General features: G+C 27.3%; 5 protein-coding genes across 5 annotated transcripts; 3 read left to right on the top strand and 2 right to left on the bottom strand.

The window, feature by feature from the left end:
* The first annotated feature begins 6,760 nt into the window (after positions 1-6,760).
* On the top strand, positions 6,761-9,818 carry LOC112682256 (protein phosphatase 1 regulatory subunit 7-like). Its single transcript, XM_025552790.1, has 6 exons — positions 6,761-6,954; positions 7,019-7,140; positions 8,546-8,742; positions 8,804-8,966; positions 9,211-9,519; positions 9,587-9,818. The coding sequence occupies exons 1-6, from the start codon at positions 6,933-6,935 to the stop codon at positions 9,758-9,760; spliced, it is 987 nt and encodes a 328-aa protein (XP_025408575.1). The 5' UTR covers positions 6,761-6,932; the 3' UTR covers positions 9,761-9,818.
* Positions 9,819-9,880: 62 nt separating this feature from the next.
* Positions 9,881-14,491, bottom strand: LOC112682253 (U3 small nucleolar RNA-associated protein 14 homolog A). The gene is made up of 7 exons (XM_025552787.1): positions 14,243-14,491; positions 13,940-14,135; positions 12,997-13,236; positions 12,576-12,926; positions 11,100-12,214; positions 10,819-11,038; positions 9,881-10,123 (listed from the first exon to the last, which is right to left on the bottom strand). The coding sequence occupies exons 1-7, from the start codon at positions 14,356-14,358 to the stop codon at positions 9,932-9,934; spliced, it is 2,430 nt and encodes an 809-aa protein (XP_025408572.1). The 5' UTR covers positions 14,359-14,491; the 3' UTR covers positions 9,881-9,931.
* A 1,150-nt stretch (positions 14,492-15,641) lies between these two features.
* Positions 15,642-16,333, bottom strand: LOC112682274 (protein ANTAGONIST OF LIKE HETEROCHROMATIN PROTEIN 1-like). The gene is given in 4 exon segments (XM_025552813.1): positions 15,642-15,831; positions 15,833-15,972; positions 16,034-16,147; positions 16,238-16,333. Coding segments are annotated over 4 exon segments (540 nt in total).
* Positions 16,334-18,033: 1,700 nt separating this feature from the next.
* Positions 18,034-20,477, top strand: LOC112682265 (EKC/KEOPS complex subunit bud32). Its single transcript, XM_025552804.1, has 2 exons — positions 18,034-18,370; positions 19,745-20,477. Exon 2 carries the CDS (start codon positions 19,773-19,775, stop codon positions 20,418-20,420), a length of 648 nt encoding a protein of 215 aa, XP_025408589.1. The 5' UTR covers positions 18,034-18,370; positions 19,745-19,772; the 3' UTR covers positions 20,421-20,477.
* On the top strand, positions 18,833-22,191 carry LOC112682264 (26S proteasome non-ATPase regulatory subunit 6). The gene is made up of 2 exons (XM_025552803.1): positions 18,833-18,942; positions 20,775-22,191. Exon 2 carries the CDS (start codon positions 20,782-20,784, stop codon positions 21,985-21,987), a length of 1,206 nt encoding a protein of 401 aa, XP_025408588.1. The 5' UTR covers positions 18,833-18,942; positions 20,775-20,781; the 3' UTR covers positions 21,988-22,191.
* Positions 22,192-23,600: the final 1,409 nt, after the last annotated feature.

The raw sequence follows: 23,600 nt of genomic DNA, 5'->3' as shown, positions 1-23,600 counted from the left end.
ATGTCGGGCATATACAATGGGCTGCAAGCACGTATAAGTCGTACATCAGAACAAGCATTGTACGTTCTATATGCAGCTCATTCGTTAAACTTAGTAGGGCAAAATGCTATTGAAGCTACTAGTGAGGGGACACGTTTTTTTTACAACACTCAAATGATATATAACTTCTTTTCTGGTTCAACAAGTCGTTGGGAAATTTTAGAAATATGTCTTGATAAAACTCCAGATTCATTAACAATAAAAAATGTGTGTAAAATGAGGTGGTCTTCAAGATATGATGTTTTTAAGTCCCTTAATGGAGGATACAAAGAAATACTACAGTCGTTAGAAAAATATATTTAGATAAAAACCAGAGACCAGCCATATGTCATGAAGCACGTTCAATTCATAAAAAAATTAATACTTTGGAATTTTCATATATCATTATCTATGTGGAGTCTGATTTTAAAACGTCTTGATGTTATGTCAAAAACATTACAATCGGAAAATATTAATTTATCAATAGTTATTTCTCTATATCGTTCATTGAAAGATTATATTGAAAATATGAGAAATTCATTTTACACGTTTTTAGAAGAGGCCCAAATTCGATGTGGCAGTAAATTATTTTCATGGGAAACATCCAGAAACAAAAAAAATCAACTTTTTGTATCGATGATTTAAGCTCAGATGAAATTAATTTCACCAGAAATGAAAAAATGAAAATTGAAATTTTTTTGGTGATAATCAACACAATTGTTTTTCAGTTAAATAAAAGAATGGAAGTTTATATAGAAATCAATATTAGATTTGGATTTTTATTAAACTTAGAAAATGAGACATTGGAAATTATTCGAATACAAGGTAAAAATCTTGTTGAACTATATTATTTAGATTTAAAAACAGATTTTGAAAAAGAATTAATACAATTTAAAAGCATCGTTAAAGATTTTCCCAAAGAATGTGAATTATCATTTGCTGCATTACATAAAACATTAATTACATCTTCTTTAGAAACATCGTTTCCAAATATAGAGATTATTTTAAGAATTATTTGTACTCTTCCTTCTTCAAATGCAAGCGGTGAAAGATCATTTTCTGTGTTAAAACGTGTAAAAAATTATTTATACGAAAAAATGTCAAATATGTCGATATTGTGCATTGAATCTGATTTAGTGAAAAATATGAAGTGGAAAGATCTGATTCATCAATTTGCCACAATGAAATCCAGAAAAAAAGACATCTAAATTCAGAATTATTTTATTTAAACTATTAACCATAAATATGAATTATAAAATATTTTGATACTTAGGTAATAAATAAATAAATACTTAAATATTATTTAATGTTTTTTATGGTTTTTTTTATGATGTGGGGGGGAGGTTGGAAGAGCGGCAAAAAATGTTTGCTCCATGGCGGCATTAGGCCTTAATCCAGCCCTGGGTAAGATCAAATGTTTAAAAATAGTAAATAATATTAAAATTATAACAGTAAATAATTGTGATATAGGAAACAATGTTATTATTGCTTTGGCGTCAATATCAGTTTCAGTTACAGCATCAGGACGATTACCAAATATATCGGTTTTTAAAAAAGAGTTATTCGCAGACTTAAGAACATAGAAACTGGGTTATCAGACAATCCGAAATTTTTATCTGATTTACAAATTTCTGAACTCTACCAACTGACTTCTGATGGAAACCCATTTTTATTGCATGACAGTGGCATAGGCGTAACTAGGGGGACTTGGGGAGCTAAGCCCCCAACATGCATTTTAGTCCCACCTGTCATAATTCTTAGTCTTGCTAACGGTAGCTACATTTTTCATTTTAATTTAAAATATCGTTTTATTTTTTTATTAATATCTTGGAAAAATATTTATTTTTTTTGGTTATACGTATCATTACAATACGATGGTTGTACGTAAGGTTTAACTACATAAATATTACTTAGAAATTATTAAAAAATTAAACACAAAAATAGTCGTAAAAGACGTACGATTATTAATAACTTGTGATAACGATTAACGAGTAACGAAATATTAATGAAACTGACTTAAAATCAAAAATTTTGCTTACAAAAAATTGTTATGATAATCAATTAGAAAACATTAACAATCGGAAACATTTAAAGCAACTAAAGAGTATTGTTGAAAAATCTGTTTTCCCAAATTTATATAAAATACTACATTTAGTGCTTGCAGTTCCAAAAAATCTTGTGAAAGAATATTCTCAGCAATGCGCCGAATAAGCACCTACATAAGGTCAACTATATTACCAATTCGGTTTTCCAAGTTAGCAATCATAGAATTTAAAAGAGATTTGTCAAATATTCTAAATAAAGAAGACATTTTAAATAAATTTGCCAATACAGAGCAGAGGCTTAAGCTGTAATAGTTATAAGATTCATTTAAGTTTTTAATTTTTAAGAAAAAATACCTCAATTTTTTTTCAAAATTTACCTCAATATCACTTTTTTTATTATCTGTTTTATACATTGTATATTAATAAAATAATATTATTTAATAATGAATATTACTTGTGGGACGAGTTTGGGGGATGTGAGGGGCAGAGCCACCCACAGGTTTTATTTATTTTAAATATGTTAGGGCTGAAGCTCTTCCCTAACTTTAGGATCTAGTTACGCCTATGGACAGAGGACCAGAAGATATTTGTATATTAATATTTTCAACACAACAAAACTTAGATCTCATGACAATTTGTATACATTGGTTTGCTGCGGTAATTCACGATTCCGCAATACACCATTCAGCATATACCTTTTCATTCACACAATTCCGCACAAAACCAATTTGCGACGTTGCCGATTATATTTTAAAAATTATTTTAGACATAAAAATGGTTGATATTAATATAACATATGTGTCATATATACATTATTTTGGTTTTGCCCCAAATACTAGCTTATCTGAATAATCTGCAGTGTATTACATATGTTTTATCTGGAATCATCAGTTACTTGTTCGATACCCGTTCGTACGTATATTGTGATCGCATTATTGTGTTTTACTGTTGACTTATAAATTTTGTGTGTGTTTATAATTTAAATGAATAATTCCGAAATTCGTATTATTGTGTCAGAGAGGAATAAGGGACTAGCTGTTGTTAATGGCTATAAACATCGATTTGTCGGTGTTCGCAAATGCGATCAACTTTTAAAGTGGCGCTGCTCTTCTGCCAAAAATTGTACAGCGTTTATTTTTTCAAATTAAAAAAAAAAAAATAGTTCTTAACTCAAAAGGTGAACATCATCATCCGGCTGACACTCCTAATAAAATAGAAAAACAAGTACTCAGAGAAAATTGTAAGAGACGAGCATAGGAGTCAGTTTATAGAAAACCTATTAAAATTATTCGTACAGAGTTACGACATTAAATATATATATATTTTATATTTTTGCATAACAATCGAACTACCATGTTATTCACGTTTTTTGTAAATTAGTCATATATTAAGGGAAAAAATTTAAATACATTTTTCTATATACATTTTTAATTATTTGTTTTATTATAATTTTTTTCCTTTAACTGGCAACGTTGCAACCATTTTTATGCAGAATCATGTTAAATTCAGGGTAAATAAAAAAATCTTTTGTATCGGGATTGGGTGGGAAAAACGGTATATTGTGCGGAATCGTGTGCTACCCGTTTGCTGATGGAACGATTTTCACTAGTCCCACTTTATTTACACAAATATATACAATTCATGGAGAGCAATACAGTAAAGTACTTCCTTCATTATTTGCGTTACTACCGGATAAAATTGAAAACAATTATAATCGCTTATTTGAAACGCTTACAAACCTAAAATATTGACTTCGATCAAAAACAATATTGATCGATTTTGAAAAAGCTGCAGTTAATTCGATATTTAAATATATTTTAAAAACAGAAATCAGAGGATATTTTTTTCATTTTCCCAAGCAGTCAGGAGATATGTGCAAAATTGTGAACTTTAAGCAAAATACTCAGAAGATTCAAAATGTTCTCTATAAGTTCATATGTTATCGTTATATTACGAATTGTTATCGTATCGTAACAATTCTCATGCCGGAATAATTTTTTTTTGATAATCAACAATCTTTTATATAATATGTTACTACACACAGGCTACAAAATACTATAACAACGTTCATAATGGAACGATTAAACCCTTATCGCTCGCGCACCTTCTATTAACGCATGGCGTTACTCAAGAGACGCGGTCGAAACGAACCCCCAGGTATGACCCAGGAGCCCGGGTCGTCATATGGACCACCAGCACCAAGCATGTGCCCGTACCCTTTTAAGCCGCGGACACGAGAATCGTGTTGGGACCCGCGATTTCTATTGGGTGTTGTGGTTTTGTTACTATCTCGCGCTGTGCCGAGATAGGCTCCTCAACCTTGGGGGCACCGGATCCGAAGCGGCTAGGTCGGTCCGGCGTGCGGTGGGGCTCCCCCTCCCGTGGTACCGACTAGGTTTTTGGTTGACGTTGGTGGGTCAACCGGGGTTTTTGGCCCCTGCCACTATTCTAGCTTCCTAAACCGGCTAGTGGTGGGCCTAGGGGATTACCAATGCGGATTCAGTAAGGGTAAATCGACCATAGACCGTATACACACAATTTGACAAATAGCAGAAAAACATTATAAGTATAATAATGATCTGGACTTGGTATTTGTAGATTTTAAACAAGCATATGATTCAATAAGCAGGAATAAACTATGGAAAACAATGGAAAACTTTGGAATACCCCAAAAATACATAGCCTTAGTCAAAATGTGCAATAGTAACACCAACCTTAAAGTACGATTTTGGCAAGAAACGTCAACGCAATTTAAAGTACAGAGTGGCCTTCGCCAGGGCGATGCATTATCTCCAATGCTATTCAACATAGCCCTGGAGAAAGTGGTAAGAGATATGTCAGAAGATCGAAAAATGAACCTTGGTGAACTGAATGTTCTATTGGCATATGCTGATGACATAGTCATAATGGGAAACTCAAGAGATAATGTTATACAAACCACTCGAAAACTTCTGAGGACAAACAAGAGGATGGGATTAGAGGTGAACCAACAGAAAACCAAATATATGTGTATGTCACGAACACATACATATAATTCAGATCTAGAGGTAGATAATCTTACCTTTGAAAAAGTTAATGAATTCACATACCTCCGGGTAAACATGAACAGTACAAATATTGTGCATGATGAAATTAAAAATAGATTAACAAGTGCTAACAAGTGTTATTTTAGTTTATTAAAACTACTTAAATCAAAGCATCTGTCTTATGAATTAAAAAATAATCTTAGACACCAGTTACATTAGACCGATCCTAACATATGGATGTGAGACATGGTCAACCATCAAGGGAAACTACCAGAGCCTAATTACCTTTGAAAGAAAAATATTAAGAAAAATGTATGGCCCTCTATATAACAGAGAAACAGAGCAATTTGAAAGAAGACATAATAGTGAATTACGGGATTTATACGGAAGACCAAATATTCTGTCATATACAAGGAGCAAAAGGCTCAAAAGGTTAGAACACGTATGGAGGGCGGATGGCCGAACTATTAAACAAACTCTAATGGCTGAAATGACAGGTAAAAGGCCTCTGGGCAGGCCCAGAACAAGATGAAAGGACTTAGTCGTGAAGGATCTAAGAGTACTTCAAGAAAGGGCTCAGTTAGACGTAGCGTACAATAGGGAAGAATGGAATAAGCTTGTGATGGCAGCGTTGGACCTCAATGGTCCCTTAAGCTGTATATGATGATAATGTTACAATAATAAAATGAGATGTGTGAGGTAGATGGAAATAGACATAATGATGACGCTATCCATTGATATCGCTTCGGCTCGTTAGTTAGGTATTCATTATAGATTTGTTATTAAAATTGGAGAAGGTCCCCTTGGCCATTTACGTTTTAGTCTTCGGGGAGTGAGTGAGAGGATAGGTTTAAAATGAGGGGATTGGTATATTGAGAAAGGCGGGAGTGAAATTTATTGTAGTGTTTTTTGGCTACATTTTTATTAAAAGAGACATGTAGGTCGTTATGGAGTGTGCAATTGGATAAGTATATGGAATGTGATATTCCATATTAGAAGTACTTACAAGTTACACAATGGTCAGTAAATTATTTACAATTTGAAGTTTGTTCCAATTATAAATATTGATATAAAACAATAAATTACTAATATTAATAATATAAATATTAAATAATATAATATAATATTAATACTAATATTAATAAATAATTAAAAAAAAGTTATGAAAATGATTTATATTTTTTCTACTGTTAAGTTAAATTCAAAATAACCCGCTTTAAATTACCTCGTATCAATATTATTACAGCCAATCACAGAGTAGATAAATCACCACTGTTTTTCATATTATAATAGGTTTGGCGAACGCACTTTACGTGTGCCAAAAATAAATCCTCAGAAGGGGATTTGTAATAATAAGACTTTGAATGTAAGATTAGAAAAGATAAAAGTTTTATTTAGTTAAAATAAAGTAAAACAACGAAATATGGCGGCGCGTAACGGCGATCCTACGAGAAGAAAACAATAATGAACGACGTGGTCTACAGTTCGGTGTAGCGAGAGCAACCGATGACCGACGCGTCGCTGTGGCGGTGTTATGGAGGTGGTTAATTCTCGTGGAAGAAACAAACACCGTTGTGATAAGTGGGGTTGCATCCCCCACATAGGTATAGATATCTATGCTGTTTTTATACTAGTCCACGATAAATTTATAATCTGGTTAAAAATTTTGAATGGTTATAAAATGTAATTGTTTATAATTATGTCTACTGATAATGAAAAGTGATAAGAATCTCAATAACTTAGGTTTTAAAAAACATAACTTCTATCTGTCTATCATATATTAACTGTCTATAATAAATATCATATTAAAATACGTTAAAAGATTCATTTTTATTTCGTTGAAATGGAAATGAACGAAAGTAATGGTAAGATTATATTAATTTATATCAAACTAAACTATTATTAATTTATTTTTTGTTCCGTTTAAAGTGGATAAAAAAGAAAAGGAAACTAATAATTATATGGAAGAAGTTACTGAACAGGTTGATAAAAATGGAGTAAAATATATTGTGTATCAAGAAAATCCTGTTGATATTGATGCAGATGCCGAAGTGAATATTTAAATTTCAATAAAAACAATTTTTTAAAATAATGATAATCCATACAGTTTCAAAATGAATTAACTTTTTGTTCTAAATGTTCTGTACAAAATTAAATGATAAACTTTGTTTTGGTATAATAAGTTAAATTTATTAAAATTAGTAATAATTAATTTTATATTCTATAAGCAAATAAAATACTTATTACCTATTTTATTAAGGTGATACTATTATAAATAATAAATTAAATATAATCATTATATAGTTGAGTCAAATATACGAAATCCACCAAAAATGTAGTTATTTTTTAAGATCTTGATTAACATTTTAAATGCTTTCTAAAGTATTTTAATTTTAGTTTCAGGGGTTGACTGACCAAGAAAACAAAGGAGCGATTACCTCCTGTGCTCTCGATAGTGTCATATTAATAAAATTTATATTTATACTCGTATAAAAAATGTGATATTAAAATATAATAGTAAAACACCATTCATTTCCTATTATAATTGATTATGATTTGAGCATTTTTAACTTGTGATGGACATATCCGAATTATTAAATTAAATTTTTCTTTTCAATTACTTATTTTTATATTCACATAAATTTAATTAAGAATATGTGTTAAATATAAGTTAATTGGGTATTTAGTCATGATATCACTGTAAATCATAAAGGTAAAAAATAAACTTAACAATTTTTTAACTTGTTTTGGTAATTAATAATAAATTATAAAAACTGTTGGTCATGATAAGTATACTATAATTCATAAAAAATAATATTAATTTGTTGTTAAATTTTAATTATAATAAAAAAGAATTAATTTATTAGACATTAAAAATAATTATAATTCACATAAAAAGCAAGCCCATAAAGCTAAATACTTCAGCGAATTCACATAAAAATTTGATTCAAATAAAGAAAATTCAGCTCTTTGGATTTCATACCCATCACTATAACAAAATATTTATTAGTTGAAATGTGATAATAATAAATCCATTTAACCCTTCTTGAGCTCTTCGATATCCAATATAGTCCATCTCTGGCTATTTTATCTAGGTATCTCAAAGGTTTTTATTTCTTTTGAGTTACAATTTTTATAACTTTACTTTTACTATCATAGAATAAAATTAATATTTATTTGGTACCTACTATAGTAATATTTTTTTAATTAAAATTACTTAACGTTTTTTATTGTAAGCTCAATATAATAATTTTTTATATTTAAGGTAATGATTTCTTTACATAATATTTTATGTAATTTTATTTTGTATAAAAATTATTCAGTTTGTTATAAGTTGCATAGGAATTAAAAATATAAATATAAAAAATATAAATGAAAAAAAAAATGGATGCAATTGAATTATGTGTAATTAATGATTTAGTATGTTTCTGTGTTAAATTTTATATTTTATTTTAGGAATTAGATTTAAACCACCAACAACTGGATACAATTGAAAACTTTGAACATATGCAAAATCTCCGTTCTTTATGCCTTCGTTGGAATCGTATTAAAACTATTGAAAATCTTCAAATGCTTGTCAATCTAAGTGAACTTGATTTGTACGATAATCAAATAATTAAAATTGAAAATCTTTCCAGTCTCATAAATTTAAAGTAAAATTTGTGTATGTGAATAAATAATAAAACATTAATGTTTAATTTTGATATATTTTAGAGTGCTTGATCTATCATTCAACCGTATAAAAGAAATTGAGGGTCTTGAACATTTGATAAATTTAGAGAAATTGTATTTGTCCAGTAACCGAATAACTAAGATTTCAAATGTTAATCATTTGTCAAATCTAAAGATGCTAGAATTAGGCGATAATAAAATTAAGGTACAATTTCAAAACCTTAATTAAACTTTTTCTTAAAATCTTATTTTCTATGTTTTAAATATTTATATTGTCCTCAAGTTAATTAATCATTGTTAAGAAAATATAATTATAGTTGTATATTATCTTTTTTTAAATTATCTTATTACTATTGTGTGGAAAAAAATTTTTGTTCTGAATTTTAATTTTCTAGAATTAACTCAATTATTTACATTTTAAGCAATACATTTGTGTATTTAATTTGTAGGTGATTGAAAATATTGAAAACCTTACTGGCCTTACAGAATTATATCTTGGAAAGAACAAAATTGATAAAATTCAAAATGTTGATACATTGTCAAAACTGAAAATATTGAGTCTACAAAATAATAATTTGACTAAAATTGAAAATCTTAACAAATTGACTGAACTTGATGAGTTGTATCTATCTGAAAATGGAATCACTGTAATTGAAAATCTTGAAGGCAACATAAATCTTGGGACCATTGATTTATCCATGAATAAAATTTCAAAGCTTGAAAATATAGCATACTTAAAAAATTTAAAAGAACTTTGGGTAAGAATATTAAATATTTAGTACATATAAAATAAATATAAATACTATGAATATTTTGTTATTATAGATAAATGATAATCAAGTAAATGATTGGAATGATGTTACAATTTTGGAACAGATGAAACAATTAGAAACAATTTATTTGGAACATAATCCTATAAGCAAAGATAGTGCATATAGAAGAAAAATAAAACTAATTATTCCTTGGATTAAACAGATTGATGCTGCATTAGCTAAATAAATAATTAAAAATACCTACAAATTCATATTAATGTAACACATTTTTTTAAATAAGATTAAACTGTTTTATAGTAATTAAAAATGTAATTTTGTAAATTTTAACAGTACCATAATGCATGTACTTAACATTATTTATATTTTTAAAATAAATGTAATGTTATATAAACAGAAATCAATCGTTTAATTTAAGTTTAACAACATAGTTTTCATCAATTGGATCAATAATTTGACCCATTTGAGTAACAACAGGTGGAGCTGTAAGTTTATTGAAAGTAGTTTCAGGTACCCATGTTCGACCTATAGGGACCTTAATTGTTTCTTCATATTCCTCAACGTCTTTGAATGGATATGGTAATTCAGATACCTAAAAAATGTAATATTAATTATTAACTAGAATTATTTTTTTCCTTTTTTTTTTTTAAATGGCTTCTGGAGGTATACAGTTGGTTACGACACAATACCCTACCTACTAATATGGGCTTGCTTCGTGGAGATTTAATTAAGGAGATTGTTTTTTAAATTAAATTACATTTATTGGATTATTAACAGTTATGAAGTTAAAGCAAAAATAGTTACATACAATTTAAAAACTTTGACTTTGGCAGTAGCTCAAACAAAAATATATTTATGTTATATTTTATTTACCTTAAACTAGACTGCTATGGTATAACCATTTGAAAACATAAAAGTATATCAGAAAAATTATTTAATAATTAAATATGCCACATATTATAATTGAATGAGTTGAGTCAGCAAAATATAGCTCATATTTTTATTTTAGACAAGATTTAATTATTCATATGGGAATATATAATAACTAATTATCTATTAACTATGCCAAGTTTCAGTTACATTTGTACAATGTCAATACTTCTAATAAGATACTTTAAAAAAGAAAAGGAGGAAGTGATCATTAATACAAATTGTTTACTAAGATGTTATACCAAATTTTGCAATGACCATCCGTATTAAAAATTCAGAATTTTAATATAATTAAAAACTAAAGGTATATACATTTCCATATAAATGATTTGACAAAATGATAACTATGAATCTTACCATATGTAATTTAATGGCATTATCTGCATTTTCATTAATAATAACTCTTTCTCTGTTAAAATCTTTGCGTGGAGGTTTAGCAGGCGTTCTGAAAAAGCCCGAATTAGCTCTTTTCTTAAATGTTCGTTTTCTGATATTAGGACCTGCCCAACTTCCCCAACCTGGAAGTGCTGTTTCAACTTTTGGTTTAGATTGTTCTTCTATTTTTTTCTTTTCTTCCCTAAACAAAAAAAGTGTATTATGTACTATAATCTTGTAAAATAATATATATTTATAAGTACTTGAATTCATTGATGATATCATCATCAGCAAATGCTTCTGCAATTAACTTTTCTTGTTCGTTTTCATATTTATCATCTAAATGATCTTCTAGCTGAGCCATTTCTTCAGTTTCTAAACTAGTTTGTGTCACTTTTAAAAATTCATTTGGATCAATATTCTGTACTTGCTTTACTTGATTTTTAGATATTTCTGTAATTACATTACTTGGATCTAGATTATCTATTATATTAGTTACTGTATATCTATCTAATATTTTATTATCTTCATGCAAAGGCTCATTCAATTCAGTCTTAACACGTTTTTTATTCATTTTTAAGTAATCATTATCTACTTTTTTACGTTTAACAGATTCAATTTCAGTTGACTGTTTTAATTTAATTTTGTTTAGATTTTTTAATGATTTGTCAATTTTATTTTTTAATTCAGTTTCGACAATTCTAAAAGTATTTTCAACATCTCTATGTACTTTTTTTTTTTTTGATTTAACACTTTCAATATTATTTGATGTTATAAACCAAGTTCCAACAGCCGAATGAATTACTTTGTTATTATTACTCCTACTGTTTTGTGATGTAGTAGAATTAATGTCAATAGTTTCATTAACTTTATTAGTTTTAAATTCAGATTTGATAACATCATTAGCAGAACAAACTTTTGATTTTGGACTAGCAATTTTTAGAATTTCAACATCACTGTCTTCATCACTAAATTTAGAAAGATCAAGAACTGTGATGTGTTTAACTTTATTTTTATGGTTTTTATTTTTAACTTTATTAATAGTATGGACTTCTTCAACATTTTCAGGTTCATTAGTAATAGTATTCTTATTTTTTCCTTCAATAAATATGCTATCTTTATGTTGAATTTTTTCATTTTGACTATTATTGTCAGAGGTTTTGTTATTATTTTGAACAAAATTATTATAATCATTCATAAAATCTGTAAATTCTTTTCGTTCAGCTAGCCATGGATTGTCAGGATCAATTACATGTTCTGATACTTTAATTTGTTCCTCATCAGAATCTTCAGAATTATCTGTATCATATATTGTCGGTCCAATTTTTTGTGTTAACTCTTTACCTTTTTTTAATTGTTCTGATAAAGCTATACGACTCTATAAAACATATTAATAAAAATTAAAAATTAGTTAAGATTATAGTATTTTGGGAATAGAATGTTTTTATTTATATTTTTTTTATTTAGTCTTATTTTATTAATCAAGTACTGATAAAGATACAAAATCTGATATAAGGACATTCATGGAAGTTGGTGATTCCAAAATTATTTTTTCACAAAAAGAAAATTTAAATTTTTTTAATATGTTTTGTTGAATTACCAACATATAGGAAGTAGACAAAAAATTTCAAATAAATGCTATGGTAATTTAATACCAGTTTTCAAAATTATTCTTTTATTTTTATATTTCTATGTATTAAAAACATCTATAATATTTTATTAAATACAAAATTGCTCACGTTTTTATCATATTTTGCTCGAACAACATGATTTTGAGCCCATTGACCTGTAGATTTGTGTCTCAAACTAGCACGTTCTTCCGCTCTAGTTTTTTCAATAGCATTTAATTTTTCTAATGCAGCTATTGGATCAGTGTCTTGTAATTTTTCAAATTCTTTGATTTGATCCTTAGTTTTTTCTTTTCTTAACAATCTATGATACTTTTTACTTTTAATTTTATTTTGTCTGTGAGCTTTAGCATGCCTATATGATTCTTGAGCACGGAATTTAGCCATAGTTTTACGTTTTTCAAGTAACTCTTTCAGTGTTAATGGATATTTTTCTTTTTCTTTTTCTATCCAAGAATTTTTCTATAAATTAAAAATAATAACATTTATTAAGTATGCTAATAGATAATGTCTTATTGAATTAAATTATTACTAAAGAATTTTGCTTCTCTTTAACAATTTTGCTGGATTGTAGAACATTAGCAATTTGTTTTTGTAAATCTGTTGGCCGAGAGTAACCTCTAGTAAAGTCAACCATACGGTTATCAAATACTTCGATTTCACTGGTTTTTAAAGGAAAACTTAACTGATCAGCAGACCTATTTTTTTCAACAACAGCGGACCATCTACTTATATGTTTTTTGAAATTATCATAAGCAACAGCTCTTTTGATCTATAGTAAAACACATATAATTTATTTTGACATATTATAAATATATTAGACATACATATAAATTAAAATTATTAAATTATTATTCAATTGAAAGGATTGGAGAATTTTTTTTTTTAGATGAATAAAAAATGTATCATAACAAATAAAAACAATAAATACAATCCAAAGAAATTAAATCTATTATAATATTATAAAACTCTTAGATGGTGATATTATGACAATTAATTATATATAAAAAAAAAAAAATAAACAAATAAATAAATTAAAGACGAATGAAGGATTAAAATAGTTAAATCTATCTGATTTTTATAAACATATTATTTTATAGGAAGTTAGTTTTGACGGCTGGTGACTAGGGGATTTAAGCCTGTGACTGCTTTTAGATACAACTGCCTTATCTCGGTCAGTTACAATGCCTCAAATTGTAAATGATTATCTTGAAGTATTTTATATATTTAATTTAAAATAGTATATAAATTACTAAGATAAGTAAAAAAAATAGTAGGATAATTTTGATTAATTAATAATTCAGGTAATCAAATGCATTATGTGTGTTTATAGTTTTAGCCACACATTTCTAATATAGAAAATAATAAAATTGAATATAATTATAATATAGATGAAAAAAAAAAATAATTAAAAAGTATTATTGATTAATTATAGATAGGTCTTGTAATATAAATAAGCAACTAAAAATGATTACTTTTTCAGCATGAACTTTATCCAAAGGTTTCTGCAGCAACTTTTTAGTTGATTTAGCTACTTGGATTTTTTGTCTAATTTGAGGAGCTTTCTTTTTTATAGCATTTGATAAATCATCAACATTTGTTTGTTGTCTACTGGACAAATGAAATTCGGAAACTTGTAAACTTGGTTCATTGCGTGTAGTTGGCTGTATTCTAAATATAAATTAAATAATAGTTAAGAATGCAATTAAAATTAAATTTATACTTAAATCACAGATTATAATCTGTGCTTAAATTAACAAAACATGAAAAATATATACTTTCGTTTAGTTTTAGATGTAATTGTTTGCAATAATTGTTTATGCTTCTCATGTGAAATATCCTCCATGTTCTCATCAATGAATGGGTCTTCATTTTTGGATAGTGAGCTAACCATTATGAAATGTTTTAATTAAATTTGAATTTTAGGAAAAACTAAGTTTAAATTCGACGAATTAATATAAAATATTAATGGCCAAAACACTTCATGTCACTTTTACACGTGAATATGTGTTTTGATAATCATTATAATTTTATCAATATATTTTTTTTTTAATAAACGATAAGAAACATTGATAATGTTAACATTATGGTTTTTTCTTTTTTTATTTGAAAAACAGTCTAAAGCATAGGTTCCCAAAGTGTGCGCCGCGATGTCCGTATAAGGGTGCCGTGTCGTCATAAAATACTATCGGGTCCAACATTTTCCTTATGATTAGTCATGTTATAACTTAGAGAAGGGCACCCTGAAAAAACCTTAAATCAAAAAGGGTGCCGTGAGTCGAAAAAGTTTGGGAAGCACTGGTCTATAGTATAGACTCTATACCGGGTTCACACTACACCGTGCCGTGTCGTGTCTTCTAAAATAATTATCTCTGATTGGTTGAACAATATTGTTACATCAAGGTATACCATATAATAAATCACAAGTTACCTCACTAACCATAAGATACCATGAAGTTGATTTTATCCAACTTTTGAACGTGTGGTTATCGTTTTTTATAGTAATAATTTTATATTCAATGATAACAGTATTCATAATAACAAAGATTCAAAAGGTGTTAATTTGGTAACAATCAAGACTGATGATATAAGTATATTATTATTATTATTTTAACATTTAAAAAAAAATTAAAAACTTAAATTTTATTATATTGAAATGGTAACTCTCCTTCATTCATAAAATAATTTTTTATCTTTTCTCTTATAACTTTTGCTCTCTGACCATAAAAATTTGATCCCATATCTCTAATAGGTGCTAATGTTCCAATTTCTTCCATATTATCAGATTGATTGGTTGCTTTATGTTGACAGTATTCTTTAACACCTGTATAGTATTTTTTAACAAAAGTATGTTAATGTCATATTTTAAATATCAAAAACAATTAAACTATTAATTGACCTTCTCTTCCTTCATAGTTTTTAACATAATTATGAAGCACAACGGATACTTATACAATTGCATTAACTGTATCTTCTGAGGCTATAATGGGTCGTTGAAATATATGCCATTTACAGGCAATAATACCAAAAGTATTTTCAATACATCTACGAGCTCTACTTAATCTTAAGAATTTATAATTAATAAATTTTATGACTTTTGTTAACTATTGTATGGTAATGAATTATTTAAATATTGTTAGAAATATTTATTATAGTGTTAAAAAGTAATGACGTATTTTACCTATAGTTGAAAACTGCTTCATCAATAGGCAAATTTGCTTTTGTTCTACCAGGATAGGGTCTTATAACATTGGATAATAACATGAACGTTTTGTCTGCTACAATATAATGGGGAATAGGTCCATTTTCACTGTCAATAGGTCTATGATCAGGAAAATCTATTTCATTTCTTATTATTTGTTTGCCTAAATACCCTACTATCCCTACAACGTTCTGGTGCTCCAATATCAACTACAGTGAAATTGTACTTCGCATCACACATAGCTAAGAGTATAATGCTATGAGCTCCTTTGTAATTAAAATACATGTAACCACTATTAACAAATGCCTACATAATAAAATAAATTGTTTAATAATTTTAATAAATTAAATACTTTTAAAATGGTTACTTGGTGAACAATATGTTTTCCATCTATTGATCCTATACAGTTGGGCATATTCCACAAAGTACTGAATCCTTCAGCTATTTCCAACCAGGCCTGCTTATTTGGTGTAAGTAATACCTATAGATGAAAATTAATATGCCCTTAGAAAAATTGGGATTTTATTCTTTAATAAAGATTCATTTTTAATAAAATGTATGGTATAATTTTATCTTTTAGTACTTCCCACAGTGCCAAACAACATTCTTTAATTAATTCTGACACAGTTGATTGCCCTATTCTAAAAGAATACATAATACTGGGCATACTATCACCAGTTGCCAAATACCAAAGTACATATTAATACATAATTAATTTAGTGTATTATTATAATGATATATTATATATGATATATGTTTATTAATTATATTTCTTGACTATGATATAATTGTGTCTTTACATATGTTAAATAATTGTAAATTTTTTTTTTAAATATGTTTAATACATTCAATTTGATTTATTTTTCCAAATAATACAGAGAAATAGCTGCTGTATAATTTCATTATGCATTATTCTTTGGAATGGAATTGAATTCAATGTTTTATTGGTGCTAATGATACTATTCAAAACAAACACAGCTATAAAATAAGTAAATCATTGTATGGATTACAGTTTTTAACTTTTTTATAAATGTTTTTTAAAATATCTAGAACAATATTGATTATGTTGCTCATATTAGGTTGCAGAGTAATTAGCAAAAGCTTGAACATGAGTAGTACTATTGTACCCAAGTGCTAGGTATTAATACACTTTTTTCTTAATATTATAAGAAAATATTATTGTCCTACTATAGTTTATTTACTTCAACCATATCTTACTGGAACGCTGTATAATAATTAAAATATTTGCTTTGATTATGTTATGTTTTATATTATTATACATTATCTTCATATATTCTTAAAGCCTTAAAGCACATGATTACAAAAAACTTCCACACTCTGTCTTTCATAAATTATTTATATTTTTATATATTCATTCTGTATATTTTTTAATTATTGACAATGAGTACTTTTATGTTCTCTGAATGTGAGAAAGGGGTTGGCGACCTCCACGTGGTCTTTCTTGGATGCGTTTTTCACTATGAATATTTAGAGTGTAAAATGTAACTAACGCCAACATTTATGTATACACACCTAATATAAAGTATTCAATTATCGCACAAATTTTTTATTTCAGTTATCATCAAGGAAGATCTATATCCATTTTAATAGTTTTTTGTGTGCAGACTGACATTGTATATACACTGTCTAATTAATATTGAAAGAATAAGTTATGCGTTATGTCTTCTTTCTTTGAACCGACTATAGTGTGATTGAATGTTTTTTTACTTTGATAATGTCAAGTTCTCTAGCGTTTATGAGACATATATTGTTGTATCTAAGATACTTTTCATAAAAGTATCCCTTCGGTGAGTTAAGTTACCGAAGAAGACACATATAATACTTTTGTAATCATAAATATATATTTTATTCTGTAATTGAAATATTGAAATCTATATGCATATTTATACCTCTTTTTAAATTCAATGCCATTCTGTTAAATATAGTGAATAATTTACATATTTAACCTTTAACTATTGTTGAAGAGACACTTAACGTTCTATGGGTACTATTGTTATCATAGGCGTGCGCACGGGAGATGCCGGGTGTTCCCGGGCATCTCCCTATACGTTCTAAACGGTGCCCTACAATTTAAGTTTCAGACTATAAATGGCCGGTATTTTTACTGATTTGGCTCAAATTAAATTAAATTTATTCTAAATCCGTAGAAGTTTAAGAAAACAATTAGGTGAGGGTCTCCTAGATAGCGAACGCCTTTGACGCCGAAGGCGTATCAGTTTTCCACCCATATATTATCAATAGTAATAATTATCATGAGTGGTAACCGTGGTAGTATTGCATGATAAATTGATTATAAAAATGTTTTTAATATTATTAATATTAATTATTAATTAAGCGAATTTCACCCGGAGCGAGGCACACAGAAGCTAGTTAATATATAAAAAAATTAATAATTACAAATATTTGGTTAACAGGTCAATGTTACCCGGTCTAGAATATTTTCTAATTTCTGTGGTTTAAATATATGGTTACTTGGTTCATGCCATTGTATAAACATTGAATATTTTTCATCAATTGTATTGTACAGTAGTTTATAGGTTAGTTTAAAATTTTCATGATAAATGACAATGCAAAAAGTAAACAATAATCTTTAGTTTTCGTTGTTACGCATTCACCAAAAAATCGTTTCCTCTAATTCGTAAAACATTTTAAGTATTTATTCTTGAACCGTCTAAATCGTTTGGTAAGTGAAATTTATTTTATACATTTATATATTATAAGATTCTTCTTTTTTTTAAAAAATCTATGTAGTAAATTTTGGTTTTTTGGTTTTGGTATTAATATTATTGAATTCTACCAGCTCTAATGAACAAACGATATATTATCGATTGTTTAATTTAATTAAAAGATTTTGTTTTGTTTATTTTTAAAAGTTTTTGTAATATTATAACTACATTTAGTTAAAGGAATAATTAACATTGAAATGTAGTTTGTACAAATAAAAATTTATAAATTTTGCATTTAATTTAATTTAATATGTTATTAAATATCATACCACTTATGTTAATGTTAGAACAATAATATTTAAATTTAATCCTGAGTATTTATTAACTTCCAAAAGTTATAATTTATTTATATATATATGTTAAGGTGTATGGCCGCAGTAGACGAATGTTGATAGTTACTGGTGTATGTTTACATTTACCAAAAATCGTAGTCAATGTTGACAAAATGGTCTTAACGCGTTCATACACCGGTGATTGTTGACATTTACGATCAGTGTTTGATAATTGTTGTCTACATTTGAAGCACGATGTATGTAAAAGATATTTTTGTATTATTTTGTAAGATCGATAACATTTTTGATTAGATTTGATGTTATCCTCCAGTCACAATATGCATTCAAGATGTTTGGGTGTCAGTAATGTTATCGCATGAGAAAATCCGATAGTCAATTGTTTGCTAAGTAATATAATATAAACCCTCTTCAGTATTGTCGCGTATTCTAAACCAAATAACAGTTTAATAACAGTTTATAATATTATATTTGAATTAAAATTAATAATGGATAAAAATATGAAAGATATTTTTCATGAAAAATTTAATACACTTTTATTAAAAAAAAGGTAAAATAATTGTTTTTATTTAAGCACTGAAAAATATAATAAATATATAATTGAAGTTGTAAATGTTAAACTAAAAAAAAATAAACAACGAAGTTATTACAGGCGATTTAATTGGTTTGACGTTGTGGATATTATGGACAATCATAAATTAATCATCCCATTAAAAGTAGGTGAAACTGTAATTATTTACTATGTAAAGAACGAAAAACTACACGACATTAATCATGAAGTTCATATAAAAACTGGCCTTGAAGGGCGAAATCATATATATTGTCAGACATGTCAAAATTCACTAAATAACTATTGCGCATGTCATCAAATACTGGTAAATGTCTGCATTGTGAGATATTTGAAATAATTGATAACATTCACCGAAATGATTGGTAAATGTCAACATTCACTGCTATGCGGTGATACACCTTAACATATATATCCAACATTTGTAATTGTCATTTGAATATATTATTTACTTACTTTATATTTAATAACAGATTGTAAATTGCATAAATCATCCCAATTATGGAGTTATATAAACAAGGAGCAGAATCAAAAATATATTCTACAATATATTTAGATCGGAAAGCTATTGTAAAAGAACGATTTTCTAAACAATATAGAAATAAATTGTTGGATCAAACTTTACGAAAAGAACGTACTAAAGCTGAATCCAAAGCTATTTTAAAATGTAAACAAGGTGGAATTGTTACTCCTGCTATATACTCCTTAGATTTAAATGACTGTAAAATAACAATGGAAAAAATAAATGGTCAAACAATTAATGACTATCTGATTAATATGAGAAATAAGAAAGATGATAATGCTAAGTTAACAAGTATATTGATGAACATCGGGGGTATTGTTGGAAAAATGCATTCTATTGGAGTATTTCATGGCGATCTTACAACTTCTAACATATTAAAAATGGAAGATGATACTTTGGCGTTAATTGATTTTGGCCTAAGCCATTTTAATCCAAGTATTGAAGATAAAGCTGTGGACATATATGTTTTGGAACGTGCATTTACCAGTACACATTCATATTTTACACATTTTTTTGCAGCAATTTTAGATGGTTATAAGAATGCTTATAAATCAAATGTTCAAGCTGTAATTGATCAATATCAAAATGTTCGAGCTCGAGGTCGTAAACGTGAAATGATTGGCTAGTTTATTAATTTTGTATGCATTTTAAATATTTTCAAAATAAAAACTATTTCATTTTAATTATATTGTTATTTTATTATTTATTGTAGTATCTGATATAAATCCATTCTAAATTATAATTTTCAATTTAATAAATTGTTTTAATATTGTAAATAACTATAATTATTTATTACATTTAAATGACTAGATAAAATCTTTAATCCTTTAGAATTAACTTGTCTTTATATTTTTTGTGTTATATTTGATTAAAAAATAAAAAACTAATGAAAAATAAAAACAAAGAATTACTGAAATAATTTGATTTGCCCTATATTTATCATGTAGTATGGCCTAAACTTTTTTTTAATATTTTTTCAGATAAAATATGGATGTAGCTGAAGGTGTGACACCAGCATATTTGAAATTGGCTCAGATAAAATTTTGCTTGTCTCTTCCACAGTTTAAAAATGACCCCGATCTAAAAAAATCGTTGTTAGATGGGATAGTCGATAATAATATGGCACCTTATTATCAAGAAGTATGTACTGATTTGTCATGGAAATTTGACCAAACTCTTTATGAAAAAATGGCAGCAAACAATGATAAACGGATGGCAGAACTTGAACAAGAAAAAAATCCTACAATGGTAGATGATGATGATCCTGTTTCAGGAATTTGGCAAGCCAAGTTGCTTTATTTATGTTCTATTGGTGATCGTGAAAAAGCAACTAAATTGGCTGAATCAAAATTGGAAGAGAAGAATGTACCTAAGTCTCAACAAATTGATACTGTATTTGCTTTATTCAGAATAGCATATTTCCATGGTTGTGATTTACCAGCTATGAAAAAAGCTATTGATAAAGCTACAGAATTAATCGAAGGTGGATCTGGAGGTGACTGGAGTGCTAGAAACAAACTAAAGGCATATGATGGTATTTGGAGTTTAGCAATACGAGATTTCAATCGAGCTGCAAAATTGTTTGTAGATGTTGTACCTACATTTGAATCGTATGAACTCGCGGATTTCAGTACCATTATCAAGTATACTGTATATTCATCTATGATAGCTTTTCCAAGATATGAGTTAAAAAAAACACTCATGCATCATGGAGTCATGGCTCAAGCATTAAACTCTGACTCTAAAGAACTCAAAGACTACTTTGTATCATTATACGAAGGTCAATACTCAAAATTCCTTGTTTTTTTAGCACGCATTGAAAAGAACATGAAACAAGATCCAATATTACACCCTCATTACAAATATTATGTCCAAGAAATGAGATTATTGGCTTATAAACAAATATTACAAGCATATAGGTCATTGAGTTTAGATTACATGGCTGAATCGTTTGGTGTAACCAAGGAATTTGTAGAAAAGGAAGTTGCTAGATTTGCTGCTGCAGGACGTTTAACTTGCAAAATTGATCATGTCGCAGGAGCTGTAGTGACCAGTAGTACATCCAAGTGTAGTTTACAATTAGGGGCGCCGGAATCTAGGTTGGAACGTGGTATATTATATCAGACAACTGTGAAAAAAGGAGATATATTATTAAACAGATTAAAGAAGTTGGCCAGAGTTATGGATTTCTAAAAATAAATTATATTGAATTCTTTTTTTTTTTTTAGAATTACTTAAACATTTATAAACTTTGAATTTATGTATGTATATATACTTATTAATTACATTGATTCTAATTTATCTACTGTTTGTTTGTAACACCAAAACTATAAACCTAACATCTCTAAAAATTATATACTAAGGATCATACAATATATTTATTGTAGATTTATTATAAATTATACTCAATAACCAATAAAGGATCTACATTTATTTTCACTTGATAATTAAAATTAAAATTTTTGTATTGTTAAATATATTTTATAAATCTTAAAATAAAAATAATCTAAAAATTATTATAAAGTCTTTATCTCACATAACTGTAAAACATGAATTAACTTTTGTTCTTATATGTACAGAATGGACATAATAACAGGCGTAAACTGGGGGGGGGGCAAAGGTGCAATTTCCCCCTAGAAAAAATTAAGAGGGCCAATACCCTCTCTGATATTTTACATACCTTGTTTTAAAATTGGTGCAAAACAGCTGGTTATAGCTATTACCATAACATTTTTATTTTAAATCTTAATTTTAAATTTTCGCTTATCTAACATAATGTTAGAAAATGTTTGACATTTTATATTATTATATGTTAGTAGTAAAGCGGCGTTTAGCCTAGGACATCCCTTTTCATTAATTATGTAATTATATTTTCGCCCTCCCTAATGAATTTCCAAGTTACGCCTATGGACATAATTTATTCATTATATAAAATTTGTTTGATCCGATAGTAATAAATATTTATTCTAGTTTTTGTCTTTACAATTAAATTTAATAACATTTTATTTTATTTATATTTTAATTATAAATTATTTTACTTAGTAATTGATATTTCAATTGATGAATTTATAACATTTATGGATTTGATGTAATGTAAATTTCAATATTTATAAACACAAATTTAAAATTATTTTATACATTGGTAATTATTGTATAGTAGTAATTTTAAATACAACAAATGGATTATAACATTTTGAATTAAAACTAATTTTTTTTCTCCAAATAGAAATTTGATTAAAATTCTCTTCTTCGTCTATATGTTTAGTCCACAGCAGTTAGAGTTTTTATTCGGAATAAATCAAACAAAAGATTTTGATTGGTTTTTCGTTATAGTTTAGGGTCCTGATTATTCTAAAAGTCCCCGTTGATAACGCATGTGCTAAAATTTTAAGGGTGGTTTTAAGGGGTGAAAATTGCTCAAAAATCAGTTTTATACTAATTCTTCTTAAAATATTAACTGGACAACTAAAATACCTATATGCTAAATTAAAGCTGAGTAAATTATCTATAAAAAAGTATCCCAAGTCCTTAAGCCTACAACCAAAAGGTTTCAAAAAAAAATGTAAGTAAAAATTAGTATTTATAAGAACTTTTTTTCGACAGAAATTTATGAAAATCGTCGTTGTACTGTCTAAGCTAACAAACTTTATCAACATTCATTGAGTATTATAGTACATCTGATACGTTGAGTACATCTGATACGTTGGATTATATTTATATTATAATTATTATTATTATTATTATTATTATTATTAGATAGTCGGGACACACCGCTGCCTAACCAGTGGGTTTTTCCAGTTAGGCAT

Source organism: Sipha flava, unplaced genomic scaffold, assembly GCF_003268045.1.
Source record: "Sipha flava isolate LNK unplaced genomic scaffold, YSA_version1 201_pilon_pilon, whole genome shotgun sequence".
NCBI classification, from domain to species: domain Eukaryota; kingdom Metazoa; phylum Arthropoda; class Insecta; order Hemiptera; family Aphididae; genus Sipha; species Sipha flava.
Note: the sequence above shows the minus strand (reverse complement) of the source record. Positions and strands in the feature narration are given on the sequence as shown.

What these genes read in the sequence shown, in the direction of transcription:
- LOC112682256 (XM_025552790.1), top strand. Translation starts at nt 6,933, where the DNA reads ATGGAAATGAACGAAAGTAATG. An exon ending in GGAAATGAACGAAAGTAATG is followed by an intron (nt 6,955 to 7,018) that starts GTAAGATTATAT and finishes TTCCGTTTAAAG; the next exon opens with TGGATAAAAAAGAAAAGGAA. An exon ending in AAAATTTAAAAGAACTTTGG is followed by an intron (nt 9,520 to 9,586) that starts GTAAGAATATTA and finishes TTGTTATTATAG; the next exon opens with ATAAATGATAATCAAGTAAA.
- LOC112682253 (XM_025552787.1), bottom strand. Translation starts at nt 14,358, where the DNA reads ATGGTTAGCTCACTATCCAAAAATGAAGACCCATTCATTGATGAGAAC. An exon ending in AAGAGAAGCAAAATTCTTTA is followed by an intron (nt 12,927 to 12,996) that starts GTAATAATTTAA and finishes TTTAATTTATAG; the next exon opens with AAAAATTCTTGGATAGAAAA. An exon ending in GATATCATCAATGAATTCAA is followed by an intron (nt 11,039 to 11,099) that starts GTACTTATAAAT and finishes TTTTTTGTTTAG; the next exon opens with GGAAGAAAAGAAAAAAATAG.
- LOC112682265 (XM_025552804.1), top strand. Translation starts at nt 19,773, where the DNA reads ATGGAGTTATATAAACAAGGAGCAGAATCAAAAATATATTCTACAATA.
- LOC112682264 (XM_025552803.1), top strand. Translation starts at nt 20,782, where the DNA reads ATGGATGTAGCTGAAGGTGTGACACCAGCATATTTGAAATTGGCTCAG.